At 56.5% G+C, this 13,384-nt stretch overlaps 2 protein-coding genes across 4 annotated transcripts in view; one reads left to right on the plus strand and one right to left on the minus strand.

Annotated features, from left to right (window-relative positions):
• FAM163A (family with sequence similarity 163 member A) overlaps window positions 1–9,397 on the plus strand; it is a 17,105-nt gene extending 7,708 nt beyond the window's left edge. For 2 of the 3 annotated variants that reach the window (XM_017737454.1, XM_017737452.1), the window contains exons 2-5: window positions 4,489–4,584; window positions 4,956–4,978; window positions 5,464–5,578; window positions 6,409–9,397. In XM_017737454.1, coding sequence (XP_017592943.1) covers window positions 5,486–5,578; window positions 6,409–6,819 — 504 coding nt within the window. In that variant the 5' untranslated portion in view covers window positions 4,489–4,584; window positions 4,956–4,978; window positions 5,464–5,485 and the 3' untranslated portion in view covers window positions 6,820–9,397. Of the gene's footprint in view, window positions 1–4,247; window positions 4,585–4,955; window positions 4,979–5,463; window positions 5,579–6,408 lie in introns of those variants that run through there. The other variant, XM_017737453.1, reaches the window with a different exon arrangement.
• A 178-nt stretch (window positions 9,398–9,575) lies between these two features.
• LOC103617792 (ADAMTS-like protein 2) overlaps window positions 9,576–13,384 on the minus strand; it is a 19,712-nt gene continuing 15,903 nt past the window's right edge. Inside the window, exons 14-18 of the mRNA XM_017737399.1 lie at window positions 13,377–13,384; window positions 12,852–13,022; window positions 11,049–11,225; window positions 10,230–10,374; window positions 9,576–10,114 (exon numbers count right to left, since the gene is read on the minus strand). Coding sequence (XP_017592888.1) covers window positions 9,996–10,114; window positions 10,230–10,374; window positions 11,049–11,225; window positions 12,852–13,022; window positions 13,377–13,384 — 620 coding nt within the window. The 3' untranslated portion in view covers window positions 9,576–9,995. The remainder of the gene's footprint in view (window positions 10,115–10,229; window positions 10,375–11,048; window positions 11,226–12,851; window positions 13,023–13,376) is intronic.

Genomic DNA, 13,384 nt, shown 5'->3' on the forward strand with positions numbered 1-13,384 from the left:
TGCGGGAGGTGAGCCGTGTGGGCCAGGCCGAGGGTGTTCCCATCCTGCATCCCACCGTGGGCTGCACACCCCCCTTCCCGGGACCGCATCCACCCGCCCGGGCTCCCGAGCTCGGCTGACTGGGAGCCGGCCGGGCGACGAAACACAGCGGGGACGAGACGTGTGGGGGGATGAGGAGGGATCTGTCACGCTCCTATCCTGGGTTTTAAGCCGCCCTGCAGTGAGGAGGAGCTGCAAGTGGGGTTGGAATTATATAGAGGCTTGCCTTGTTCCAGATGTAGCCTTGGCTGAGCCATGGGGTTTGCTGTCTGTGTGTGTTTGGGGGGACAGGGTGGGGTGACAGTCCCTTCCGTGTCCGTCCATCGTATACGTGGCTGCGGTTAATCCACACAGGCAGGCGAGACGGGATCTGAATAGTCGCTTAAGGAGATAAAGCGCGGATGAGATGCCCAAGTAACGAGATACCGGGATAATCCGTGCCTGAGAAGTCCCAGCCTGCAAAGCTGCCCTTCCTCCGGAAGTCTGAGAAGTGCTGCGAGGCCTCCCAGGGAAAGGAGTCAGCATGTGCTGGTGCCAGGATGTGCCAGGGCTTCACACAGCTGGACGGAGCTCGAAGGGGGATGCTTGGTCCTTTGTGGCTATAAAGACGTCAGCAGGGAAGTTCTCCTGGGCTCCCACAGGGCAGGATGAGGCCTGGCGTGGGAGGCAGTGAACCTGGGTGGGAAAGAAGGTGTTTTTTGGCAGAGTTTGATGGCTGGGAGAAGGGATCTCCTGGGCTCAGTGGGTTGGGAGCACAGTGTTACAGCAGGAGCGCAGCCCCTCGTGCCCACCCTGGAGCTGGGGTCTGGCTGGCAGCTTCCACCACTGAAGGCATTTGATTGTTTTAATTGCGATTAATATCTTGCCTTTTCCACAAAGCTTTTGCAAGAAAAGAGCTGGTTTCACATCCTTGTTGGTATTTTGTCTTTCCCATCCCTGGGCTGGGAAGAGGCAGTGGGGGGCCTTGGGGAGCTGGTCCAGGTGGTGGAGGGAAAGCAAGGGCAGACTTGCAGCAGGGCACAGGATTTTTGGTTTTGATGAGTGACTGTGATTCACTGGAGCCTCGGCTGGGGGACAGTGTCACCTCTGCGACCTCGCTGTCCTTGCGGTGGCTGGGAGCAGGGTGTTGGCTGCAGCAAAACTGCTGGGAAAAACCCACACGGCTCAAGGCACCAAAGGCATCACAGCAGGAAAAAAGCCTCGGGGAGGAAATGGGTCACACTAAACACCCTTTCTGCTGGGGAAAACCTTATTTGGAGTTCTCTGCAGCAGGCTGAAATGAAAGGTTTCCCGACTGCTGCTGTGATTTCTGTCTGCGGACTGGTCCAGACTCCAGTATAACTCCAGCAGAACCAGCAGCAGGTTCAGCTGATGCATTCATTAGAAGTTTAAAGGTTTCACAGTGCCCCAGGGGTTTGCCTCCTGGGCAGGAAGCCTGGGGGCAAGCACTGGGCCCAGAGGGAGGCTACTGGGGGGCTGCCAGCTGCATCCCACATTGCCATTGCTGTGGGTACAATTTCATGTGGCTCGGCTCGTTTGTGTGGTGGGCTCTCCTTGTTTCTGCTCCCCCGTGGCTTGGTCTGTCCCCTCAGAGCAGAGCACCTGACATGCAGGGAGGTGGCAGGAGCCCAGCCTTGCCCAGCACCCGTCCTGCCCCGTGGCTGGGGGTTTGCAGCAGAGGGCTGATCCCCCCCTGCCGCCGGGCTGGGCTGTGCGGGGCAGGTCGCAGCTGCCCGGGAGCTGCCCTGTTGTTTGCTGCCATAATCTGTTTTGAAAAGGCAGCCCCTGATGCTGGTTTTTTCCAATTAGGCCCTGGGAGATGACTCTGGTGAGGCAGCGGCCGCTAATTTACCAGGCAGACATTTCATTGAATTATCCCGTGAGCTGCAGAGCAAAACCAGGAGAGCAGAGCCTGGGTTGGGGCAGGACTCGCGGCGGGGTTCGGCACGATGCTCGCGGTGTATACCCGTGCCCTGCCCCGGCCCAAAGCTGCTCCCGAGCTCTGGTGTGGGTGTTCGACCCCTGCCGGGTGGCAGGGATGAGCTCGGGGCTGCTGGGACACCCGTAAGGACGGGAGTGTCTCAGCTGGGCTGGGAGTGCTGGTGGCTGGCAAAACCCTCGCCGTGGACTTGCAAACCGTGCAAATCTGCTATGGACGTCACTGAAGGAGAATAAATATAGAAGGCTGAGATGCCACGCGTTCCCAGAGTCACTTTTCAGGCCGTGACTGTGCGCCGGGAGGCAACATCAATAAAGAGATGTATCTCTGCAGCAAGCGGCTCTGCCCGCCTGCCCCTCCGGAGGAGTTCGATAACGCCACGGCCGCGCCCTCCGCCCGCTCCCGACCCCCGGCGACAGAGCGACCCCGCTGCCAGCGCCCCGGCCACTCCCCGAACGGCAGGGACCAGCCCTGCGCCTATAAATCCTGGTTTTACTGACGTGATTTGTGTGCCAGAGGGTCCCCACGGCCACCCTTGGGCTGCTGCCTCTGCTGAGCCGCCCAGGAGCCGGGGAGCAGCGGGTGCCAAGGAGTCTGCTCAGCCTGGGATATTGAAATATTTAAACAACTCTCGACTCCACTTTTTAAGCCAGAAGGAGAAATGGGGCTGTGCCTCGAGGAGTTGGGCTTGGGCATCCGCCTGGGATGCCTCTGCGTCCTGTCCTGCTCCGGGACAGCTGAGCTCACAGTGCAGCCCAGGCTTTTACAGGATCCATGAAAATCTATGGCCTTTTTGTTGGGATGGAGTGGTGGGGCCGTGTGCAGCTGAGCCAGTGGAGCCCAAAATAGGTATGGGCTGGTTCCTGGTGGCAGAGGTGTGAAAAGGCTGCTGTCGTCGTCCTGCCCCTTTCTGGGCATATTTAGTTTATAATCCCCAAAATCCCAGTTACTCCCGAGACTGTGGCTCTTGCTCCTTCCCTGGGAGGTGTTACATTCCCTTCTTCATCCATGCAGGAGAGAGCTGTGGGCTAGAGAAAGCTATTTTATAGGCACAAACTGGGTGGAAAATGAACTTCTGGACTGGTGGTGCGCAGGCTTTGGGGAAGAGGAGAAGGGTAGGAGCTTCCTCCTCTTGGAAGACATCCCCTATAAAGAGGAAAGGCAGCGCTTCTCTTGTGCTTCATTTTCATTTTTGCCTTTATTTAGCAGTCACTATTTTATTAAGGAAGAGCCCAGTTCCTGTGTGGGGCTAGTGAAATGCTGATCCCAGCACTCCCAGAAATGGGAATACCAGAGATGGGGCATGTGGAAGCCCAGCCATCCTCGAGGCAGCCCCGATCAGACACTCAGGTCTCGGAGGTGACCGAAGGATCCCCAAGGCTAGTCCCTCCCTGCCCAGGGTCATTCTCCAGGGCTGCCTGCTCACTCCAGTCCTCAGGCTAATTGGATGCTGCTCTCTGAGCTCTAAATCAAATCACAGCTCCCATGAAATGTTCTGGATGTGAACAGCTGCCTGCATCATCCGTCACTGCCCAGCTCACAGCATGTCCCTCTCGGGGTCATCAAAGGTCAGCGTTTGCCTTTTTCAGCCACCCACTGTCACCTTTTCCCTGTTAAAGGAAGGCACCTGGGGAAGTGACAGCCACACCAAAGGCTCCCTGTGTGTCCCCTCACGCTCCTGGCAGAGGTTCAGGGTACGGTTTGGTAACAAGGAGCAGGAGCTGAGTGTGTTGGTCTCTATTATTAGCCCTGTGCTGGGTCTCCTGATGGATGGAGATATTAGCTGGGTTATGGACATATTGATTTCTTTGGGGCTTTTTTTTTTCCTTTGTTTCATGTGTGAGAGCGGCTCAAGGAGGAAATCCAATGAGTGCCCGCCTTTTGGCTTCCTACAGGAACTTCCCATGAGCTGAAAATCAATTTGTGGCAGGCAGGATGTGCAAATCATCACAGCAGAGCGAGGAGGGTGGGTGATTTTCGGGGAGGGAGGTTCCAAGTTTTGCCTGCTGGGACGTGCAGCCGAGAGGGGCCAGGGGAGAGTTGGGAAGGTCTCGCCTGAAAGCTGCCACCTTTCTCCGTTAATTAGGGCTGCGTGGCGAGTGGGTAATTAGATCTCCTCAGTTGCAGCGGGCTGGCACTTGGGCCCTATCAATTATCCCTGCTCTGGACGAGGCACAGAGGGACACAGGGGCCAATAATGAAATGCGGCTGTGCCGGGCGTCACCGGGGGGGGGCAGGGGGGGATGGGGCCCTGGTTGCGCCCACTTCTTGGTACAAGTCCTCAATTTTGGTGAAACGGCAGATTTGGGGCACGGGGTCGTCCTTTCCTGGCAGTTTGGTTTACCCACCTTTGCAGCACCCACATTTCCCAGCAGTGTCCCTAAAAAAGCAATTTCTTAGCCCCACTGCAGTGACACGGGTGGCATTGGTGGGGATGGGGATGCTGGGCAGCCTCTTTGGGAAGGGGAATGAGCTGACAGTGGAGTTTTTCTCCTTGTTCTCCCTTCCAGGGCCGCCGAGTCTCCCCGTGGCCATGTGGTGCTGCCCGTCCCGACCGGCCGCCCCGGGGCCAGCGTGACTGCGACGGCCTGCCTGTCCTTTTCCGGGTGAGTGTCTGTGGGGTGATGGGGGATGCTCGCCTGTCCTGGAGGGGATGGAGGAGCAGTTTCGTTTCCCAGCAGCACCTAAAACATCGGCCACTCGCGCAATGATGCATCCGCCTTCCTTGTAATAAATTTTCAAGTGGAAAAGGCCAAGTGCTGACTAAGCCAGGCCTGCACCCTGCTCCTGTAGAGCGCTTCTCCCAGCTTGGGAAATGCCTCCTTTCCCTGCTTTGAATCAAGGAAAATAACAGGGGGATGAAGCAGGGCTTCCCGCAGGTCCCAAATCAAGGCAAATTCTTGGGAAACGGGGAAAGGCAGGCAGGTGCAAGGGGTGCTCTCAGGCCATGTTTAACCTCTCCCTCCACTTCTTCCAGGTCCAACGCCTCCGTCACTGAACGTAAGTGTCCCCTGGGTGCCATGGCACAGGGATGGGGGTGGCAGCTGCTCAGCCTTGTGAGTGCTTGACATGCAGCTGGGGTGCAATTTTTGGGCTCGGACTGTTGTGGAATTCAGAGGCTGCCCTTTGGCTTTTCCTGGTGAAAACCCAGGTTTGTTCCTGCATTTTGAAGCAGAAACTGGATTTTCTGCCAGGAGGGTGGAAATGGTCCCTTTTGGCTCAGCAAGGGGGGGAGGTTTTGCCAGTGGGCTGTGGGGGGTTTGACAAAGACCCCAAGCCAGAGCAGCAGTAACAGTGAGGGGATGTGATGCTGTGTCCCAGGTGTGTCCTCTCACTAAGAGGAGGAGGAGGATAATATTGGATGATACTTTTCCAGCTGGGGAGAGAGGAATGAGCATGCAGTATTTTGGAATGGCTTGTGAGCATCAGATCCACAATGTGATGACAAAGCCAGGGTAGGTGAGTTTTGTGTCCCTGCCTCGCAGAGTTTGATGGAGAATTGGTCGGATGACAGCGGGAACTGTTGTTATCACCGGGGGAATCCTAGCGACGGTGATCCTACTGTGCATCATTGCTGTGCTCTGCTACTGTAGGCTACAGGTGAGTGTCCTCTGCCTTGCCACCCCTACCTTGCACTGGAAAGGGCTCCCCAGGGCAGTGCTCACAGCCCCAAGCCTCCCAGAGCTTAAGAAGTGCTTGGACAATGCTCTCAGGCACATAGTGTGATTTTTGGGCTGTCCTGTGCAGGGCCAGGAGTTGGACTCGATCCTTCCAACTTGGGATATTCTATGATTCTGTGCTCCCCGGGCCAAGGTGCTGCTGCAGGAGGGGTCTGGATGGGCTTTTTTTGCCTGTGATGGCAGGGAGTTGAAACCTCCTATCCCCCCCCAGGAGCTGCAGTTATGTCCTTCCCTCCCCTCAGTGTGGGGGGTACTGCCCTAAGGCTTTTGAAGCTCTGCAGCACTTGCTAATTGAGGTGCAGGCTTGGCTGGGTTTGCAATACCAGATGGAGATTTTTATATAATTTTTTCCCCCTTGTAAATTAAACGAGGAGGCTTTCAGCAACAGCTAACTGCAACCTCCTGCTCTTTAAAAGTTAATGTGAAGTCTGTGCCATGCAGCAATGCCCGTGTGATGAAAAGCACAGCGCTTACTTGGAGCAGTTTCCAACTGGCAGGATGAAACACCTTCCCCTTGCAAACCTCACAGGGGGATGGCGGTGAGTGCCCCAGCCACTGCCTCCTGCAGCACGCTCAGGTCCAGGTTTTGTCCGGCTTCTGCTGCTTCACAGGACCCAGGAATGGTGGAGCAGATCAGCAAGAGGCCACGGAGGGTTTCTCTGGCAGGGGGATGAGGGGAGTGGGGATGTGGCAGGGCTGCCCCACCGGCTGCTCCGCTTCCCCTCATACAACCCCTTCCCTTTCCTGCAGTACTACTGCTGCAAGAAAAATGACTCCGATGAGGAAGAGGAGGAGGAGGAGGAGGAGGAGGAGGAGGAGGAAGAGCCCGAGCTGCCCACGCACTCGCACCTGGGCATGTGCAACGCGTGCAGCTCCCGCGTGGTGGACGGGCAGGGCAGCCCCGCGCCGCCGCCCAGCGAGCTCAACCAGCACGGGGCTCACACCTACTGCCCGGCCTGCTCCCCGTACGGCTCCCCCTTTTACATCCGGACTGCCGACATGGTGCGCAACGGGGGCGAGAGGGTCACCTACACCCCCGCGTGCTACAAGGAGATGGGGCCGCCCCTCAACATGGCCACCCTGCAAAGCTACACGGTGAGCCGCCACGGCCTGCTCCGCGACAGCTTCCCGAACCCGCGGGCCATCAGCACGGAGGTGTAGGCACCATTGCCACTAGCACGGGGTGTCCCCCGCCGGCGCCCGCTCCGGGGAAGGGGCTTTTCACTTGTCTTTGAGGAGAGGAGCCCGGACGCCCAGCCCGAGGCCAGCACGATCCTGCCGAGCCGCCCGGCACGGCCAAGCCTTGCGGGCCAGAAGGCGAGCGAGACCTCGAAGGGCGACGCCGAACCGGCCGCCTCCGAACCCATCATTAAGTGTCATTATTATCTACTCTCTCCCCCAAAGGGACTTGTCTAACGAGGGCTATGTACAGTAAAACCTAACTTAATTACCCCAGGCTCCCCCGGCTCCCTGAGCCCAGAGAGGCCTTCGGTGTCCCCGCACAGCCACCCGAGGTGATGCCCACTGCCTTGGGCACACGGAGCAACGGGCTGACCGTCCCCGCCGAACCCCCGTGCCGAGCGGGGCATGGCAGCGCTCCTCGGCCACGGGGAAGTGAAGAAGGGCAGATCCAGGTCATCCTACTCCCCTCGTGCTGCGTCAGCTGCCGCTAGCAGTAAGCTTTTCTGTTCGAGTGTAAGATAGGGCACCGTCTCCCACCTGCTTCGGTCTTTGCACGTGCTGAAGAAGTTGAGGACGTGAATTTAGGTCACTGCCGCGGGAGGCAAAGTTCCTCGCAAAAGTGCTCACCCACGCAAACAGGCACAGGCTGGTCCGTCTGCGGCCAAAGCCCACACCTCTTCTACTCTTCACAGGCTTTCTTAGGAGCAATTTTAACTTGGACCCATGAATATGGCAAGATTTTACTTATGGGAAGAACTGAATTCCTAAATAACTGCAGTTTTGGTCACCTTCAGCTTTCAAAGCTCCACCCTGACAGCTCCGACAGCCAGAGGAAGGTTGGCTTTAGGATGGATTTTGCTTTTGACAGCAACAGCAGAACCCACTGGGTCACATCTCCTTTGCCCACAGCCTCCCACTGGAAAGTGACGTTCAGGTGGTCGGGGTCCCCCTGCTTTTGCTTCTGGAAGAAGAGGGCACAAGACCCAAATGTGTCTTGAACATGTTGTGAACGTGGGTTCACTGGCGCTGCAGCTGGCAACGACAGCCAGTGACTCTGCCTTTCTGCAAAAACGAATGTGGGAAAGGTTCTTCTTCCTCCATAAATCAAATTAGGTGAAAAATTACTAAAGGGATATCTCCATCTTCATCTCCATTCCCAGGCACTTCCATAGCAACCAGTGCAGGACTGCTCAGCTGAGCACTTCCCATTCACGGCAGGGAGGAGGGACCGGGACAGCAATGATCCCTGCGGATGCTGTTGGAGGTAGTGGCAGGAAACCCTTGCCACGCCTTTGCAATATAGGGTAGGACTGCTCAGAAATGTGAGTGGTGGGGTTTTATTTTCACCACTGCAATTTAGAAATCATCCCACTGCTCACAGAAGGATTTGGACTTGACCTCCCCATTCACACACAGAAAAAGTAGGTCTCAGCACAGAGACACACAGCACACCAGCCTCGAATGTCCACGTTACCGGGCAAAAGGCTGATGTACACATTGGACCTGCCCATGCCTTGGCACCTCTGATCTGAAGAAAGGAGCCAGACAAAACGTGGTGATGATCCTTGTAACCAAACACTTTGCCCCAGCCTGCATTTTACACACACTTCTGAGCAAGTGTTACGCACCATCTCCCCCACCTCCAGCCCAAAAAGACATTGCATTTCCATTATGTTGAGATTCGGTCTAGCTGCGTTGCTTTTAGAGTCTCTTTCCACTCTCCAAATAGTGATAGCAGGTTTTAATGTCCTCTTACATTAAGGGCAGGCAGGAGGGAAGATGAAAGTTAGCAGCAGCAAAGCTCTCTGGATCCCACTGGTCAATAGTCTGTAGCTCCTGCTGCCTCCCATCCAGCCAGTGCTCCTCCCTGAAAATACAGTCTGTAACAGGAAGAAAATCTTGGCTAACTTGATAAATCCCATTCTTTCCCACTCGAGCATCTGCTCAGCTAGGTCTCATCATGCTGGGAGCCACGAGAAGTTAATGTGTCCCAGTGTGGTCTCTGCCAGACAGCCCCGTGATGCAGTCCCCTTGGCACAGAGCCAGCACACGGACACGGTGGCTCCCGGCACCCAACTCTACTTCCTGGCACACAAAAAGGCTTCCCACTGCCACGGCAGCGCCGTGACCCCCAGGGGAGGGTGGGAATAACACACTTCTGTGGGTCACCCTTGTGGTGAAAGGAAGGCCACTCCACTGTCATCCTCGTCACAAGCAAATAAAGCGTGACCTGTTGCCGGCTAACGAGGCACCGAGGCTGGGGCGGCAGTTCCAGAGCAGCCAGATGGCCAAGATGAGGGCTGGCCTTGCAGCCAACACACGCCCTGGGTCTGGCATGGCTACAGGGAAATGGGTGAGTCTGGAAGGGCTGGAAACACGGGGGATGCAGCTGAGGATTAGAACGTTTGAGAGCTGGTGGAGGAATAGGATGGGGTAGGGGCAGGGATCCCAGACTTTTTTCCACTTCAGATTCCTCCTGTTACTATTCTGTGTCTTTGTTGCTCAGCTATGGGTCCAAATTCAATGTCAGAAATAAACGAGGACTTTGAAATACAAACCAGGAATGGTTTCTGTTCTTTTGGCAGGCAACACCGAAAGGGCTTTATCCAGTGCTGCCTGGAAGCTCTACTGGTGCAAGCATTTTTCCTCCCCACCCTTCCTGCTCCTGCTTTTGCTCCTCTTGTGTCCCCTGCTCCTCCCTTGGCTCTGGCCTAGGCACACGCATCCCATATCCACAGTTTTGTAGTTTATCTCTTTATTGTGACACAATTTTTCGGTGTGTTTTGGCAGTTGCCCTTGCTGTAGGAAACCTGCAGGGCAGAGCAGAGGGGTGCTGCTGTCCCTGCCCTGCCGTGGGCTGGCCTCGGTGCCCCACCGCCTCCAGCCAGCACCCTCAGAGACGGTGACAGCAGGGACAGGCTCTCCCAACTCACTCCTCAGTAGCTTTCTAGGCACTGGTGGTTTGTCTTGTGTAAAACCCTCTTGGTGGAGAGGGAACAGTGATGACTAAGTCATAGGAATCCTTCCTCGCTGAGCAGGCTGCTCCACAGGGACTGGCTCCACAGCCAAGCCAGGTGGGGTGGCTTCAAGTGGAAAGTCTGGCTCGAGGGGGCTGCTGCCCTTGAACTGGGAAGGGAAGTACGGCCTGGCAGCGCTCAGGGTGCCTTGAGCCGACAGGACCAGCAGCAGGCCTTCCTGTAGTACCAGTGAGAGCACAGCTTCACCTTCAGCACCAGCACGCAGTTGGCCGTCGCTTTGTCTTCACAGGCGTCTTCTGGGGAGCAGCAGCACACACAGGAGGGGTTAAAAAGGAGATGTGCTTCCCCAGCATGGACATGGACATGAGCAAAGCCGAGGGCTCCCCCACCTCCCTGCCCTCCCAGACGTACCTGGTGCCTCTGTGGGGCACGGCTGGAGCTGGCAGCTCTGCCTGGCCTCTGGTTTGGCAGAGGGGTCACAGCCCTGAGCCAGCGCTTCCCCCTGGTAGCACTTCACCTCCCGCAGTCGCACGCCAGCACCACACGTCTTGCTGCACTGTTGGGGTCGGGAAACAGGAAAGAGAGCATGAGAGGCATTTTCTGTTTTGCTCAAGCTCCCGAGTTCTTTGCTCTACTGAGGTCTTCCGATCCCTACTTTGGAGACTGTTCATGAGGAGGTTGGGGTCAAATACCACACTGATCTCAAACTCACTCTCCTGGTTTTTTGCCGGAGGAAAGCATCCCTGAGTTGGAGTTGGGACAGAGCAAGGGAGAGTTTGCTTTTCATCTCTTTATTGCAGCTCAGAACTATTTTTGTTTGGAGCGTTGATGCTGTGACAGAAAACTGAGAAAATGGCTGCTGAAAGCCAGACCCAGCTCCTCTGTCTTCCCATTCCCTAAACGCTCACCGGTTACCATCAAAGGAAGGGGGGAAAGACAAAACATGGACTCCTGGCAGAGGAGGAGACACGGCTGCATCCCGCATGCCTGGAGTGTGGCGCATGCTCTTGCTTGAGGCAATAATCCCCATGCTCCAAGATTTTCTCCAGCCTGCATGTGCCAGCCTCTCAACCTGCTGCCTGTTCTGCAGAGGAGCAGAGCTCGGGGTCCCATCCAGACTCAGCAGATCCTTGGCAGAGCAGGCTGCCAGAGAGCCTCAGCGCGGGTCCTGCGCCACCAACCAGGGCTCCGAGGCCTCCCCTGCCCCTTCCCTGCCACCCCCAGCCCTACCTGGGACCAGGAGGTGGTGAACCACGTTGAACACGGCCTCCTGAAGCAGGCAGCTTGTTGCTCAGGTTTCGGGGAGGCCTGGCAGCGCTTCTCGGGGTACTCCCTGTACAGCCCGTTCTCCAGCCCCGCACACAGCACCAGCCGGGTCCTCATCCCTCGCCCGCAGCTGGCGTCGCACTGTGGGGGGAACAGAGCAGCCTGGTGACAAACGGTGCTCAGCCTCAGGTAAGAGGGCTTTCTGCTCAGAAGGAAGGCTTGATGCCTGTGCTAACACCAGTCCAGCAGAGGGAAGTGCTGCCCAGGCCATAGGGGCAGGGACAGATGCTGGTAATTAGTGTTCAGCTGAGTTCACCTTGGCTGGCCTCGAGAGCAGCTACCACAGGGCACCAGGAGCAGCCAAGGCAAGACTACAGGAGGCTGTTTCTGTCTTATTTTATGTGTATCTATGTTCTGAAAAACCACATAGCATATGCGTGTAGCAATCCAGATCTTGGTGCGCTGCCAAGCCTTGTGTGGGCCCAAGGGGACCAAAGTGGTGCAGTGCAGGTGATGTGCACAGACAAGCGCTGCTGAGCCCAGAGCTATGCAGGCTTAGCTGGGAGGGCTTTCTGCCTCGGGTCACCACCAGGAGAAGCAGCAGGAGGCAGGATCTGCTCCCTGATGCCCATGGAGGCAGTTGCCAGTTTGAGATTTCACTGCTTGGAGTCCTTTTTCACCACAGCAGGGGGGGCCAGCACAACTGGCTCGCATCTGCCCTTAGTCATGCTGAGAACTCAGAGCTCATCAGCTGAGAGAACATGGCAAAGAAGCTGGCATGGGCAAAGGTGGGGAGCTCAGCTGGTCTTTCAAGAGCTCTGAGGAGTTTCATAGCTGGGTGACAGCTGAAAACGGCACTTCAGGACTATGTGTGACCCACACGGAGGTGTGGAGGGTTACAGAACTGCCAGGTTTAACCAGCCTGTGCTTGTTACTGGTGCTGGAGGAGACTCAGCTGAATGCAGTCAGCAGCTGTAAAGGGAGCACAGTGAGAATAGAGGCATAGCCATGACTGAAGGGAAGAGGGCTTGGCTGCTTCTCTTATTTCCTAGAAACCTTCTTCCTTGGTGCTATATGAATCCCTGTTTTGCTCAAGACTTCAAAGGAAAAGCCCAAGCCTTGCAACTGACTCAACGTGTTTCTTTGAATACTCTGGGATTTGGATCAGCTTGTATGGGGAAGCCCGAAGTCTTTAGGCCTTGAGCAACAGAAAGAGAGTAAAGAGATGTGCGGAGACTGATTGTTGGGTGGAACAGAGCACCTGGGCCACGTTCCCTGGCCTGGAATCCCTGAAGCAAGCACACAGTTATGGTCTGGATGTGACTTTCAGCACAAGGATCTGAGCTCTGCTTCAGGTTTGCCCCCAGCTGTTACTTATCAGAGATGAAGCTGGTTTTGTTGACTTTCTCTTTAGTGGTGGGAAACTCATGTCCTGTCTGGGGGTGAGCAAACAGGGCTCTGCTGAGGTGTCTGCAGCTGCCAGGTGGGAGAGCAGTTTCCTTAGGGCATTGCTGCCCTCCGGTGGAGCTCCCTGAGAAGGCAGCAAATCCCACAAACTTTGGGGTGTTCTAGGGGGTACGGCAGGGACAAGCTGGGATATTCACTACTCCTTCTCTTTCTCAAAGCAGCTGGCGCAAGAATACAGATCCATGTCTGGAGGTCACACTGTACAACTGTGCTTTGCCGAGGGAACCAAGCTCCCACGACATCCTGGGGGATATGGGATGGAAAGGAGGTCTGAGGACACAGGGCTGGGCTTGGCTTTACCTGGTCCCACTCCTGCTCCACCCAGTGTGCAGGGCAGTTCTTGTCTCCACACGGGTGGACAGCCAGGGGCTTGGTGGCCGGGTCACACTGCGAGCTGGAGATCACCTTGCCCTCCAGGTTGCGACACGCTATGAAGCGGCTCATGCGCCCCTCGCCACACGAACCTGAGCACTTGGAGAGCAAAAGGCGTTTAGACACATCAGACAGCAGGGATTTGGAGAGGTCGGCTTGGTGGTGCCAGGAGAGCCGAGTCCAGAGTGCAGCCCTCACACAGGGACTGAGGCACTGGACCCCAAGGGGCTTCCATTCTCCAGGTGCCGTGAGCTTCCCACATTATCGAATGGAGCTCAGCTCACAGTTAGCCAAAACTTACAGCAAGGAGAGGCAAAACCAGAGGTTATTTTAGCTTCTTTAGCTTGGCCTCTGCCAGAAGAGAGCCGAAAGCGAGCTGCAGCACGGCTGCCCAGCTGCTCCCACCCTCCAGCCCCGCGCTGGTGCCCAGGGCGCAGCAGTGCCCGCACTCACGGGGCCCC

This window comes from Corvus brachyrhynchos, unplaced genomic scaffold (genome assembly GCF_000691975.1).
Source record: "Corvus brachyrhynchos isolate BGI_N302 unplaced genomic scaffold, ASM69197v1 scaffold466, whole genome shotgun sequence".
Classification (NCBI taxonomy): domain Eukaryota; kingdom Metazoa; phylum Chordata; class Aves; order Passeriformes; family Corvidae; genus Corvus; species Corvus brachyrhynchos.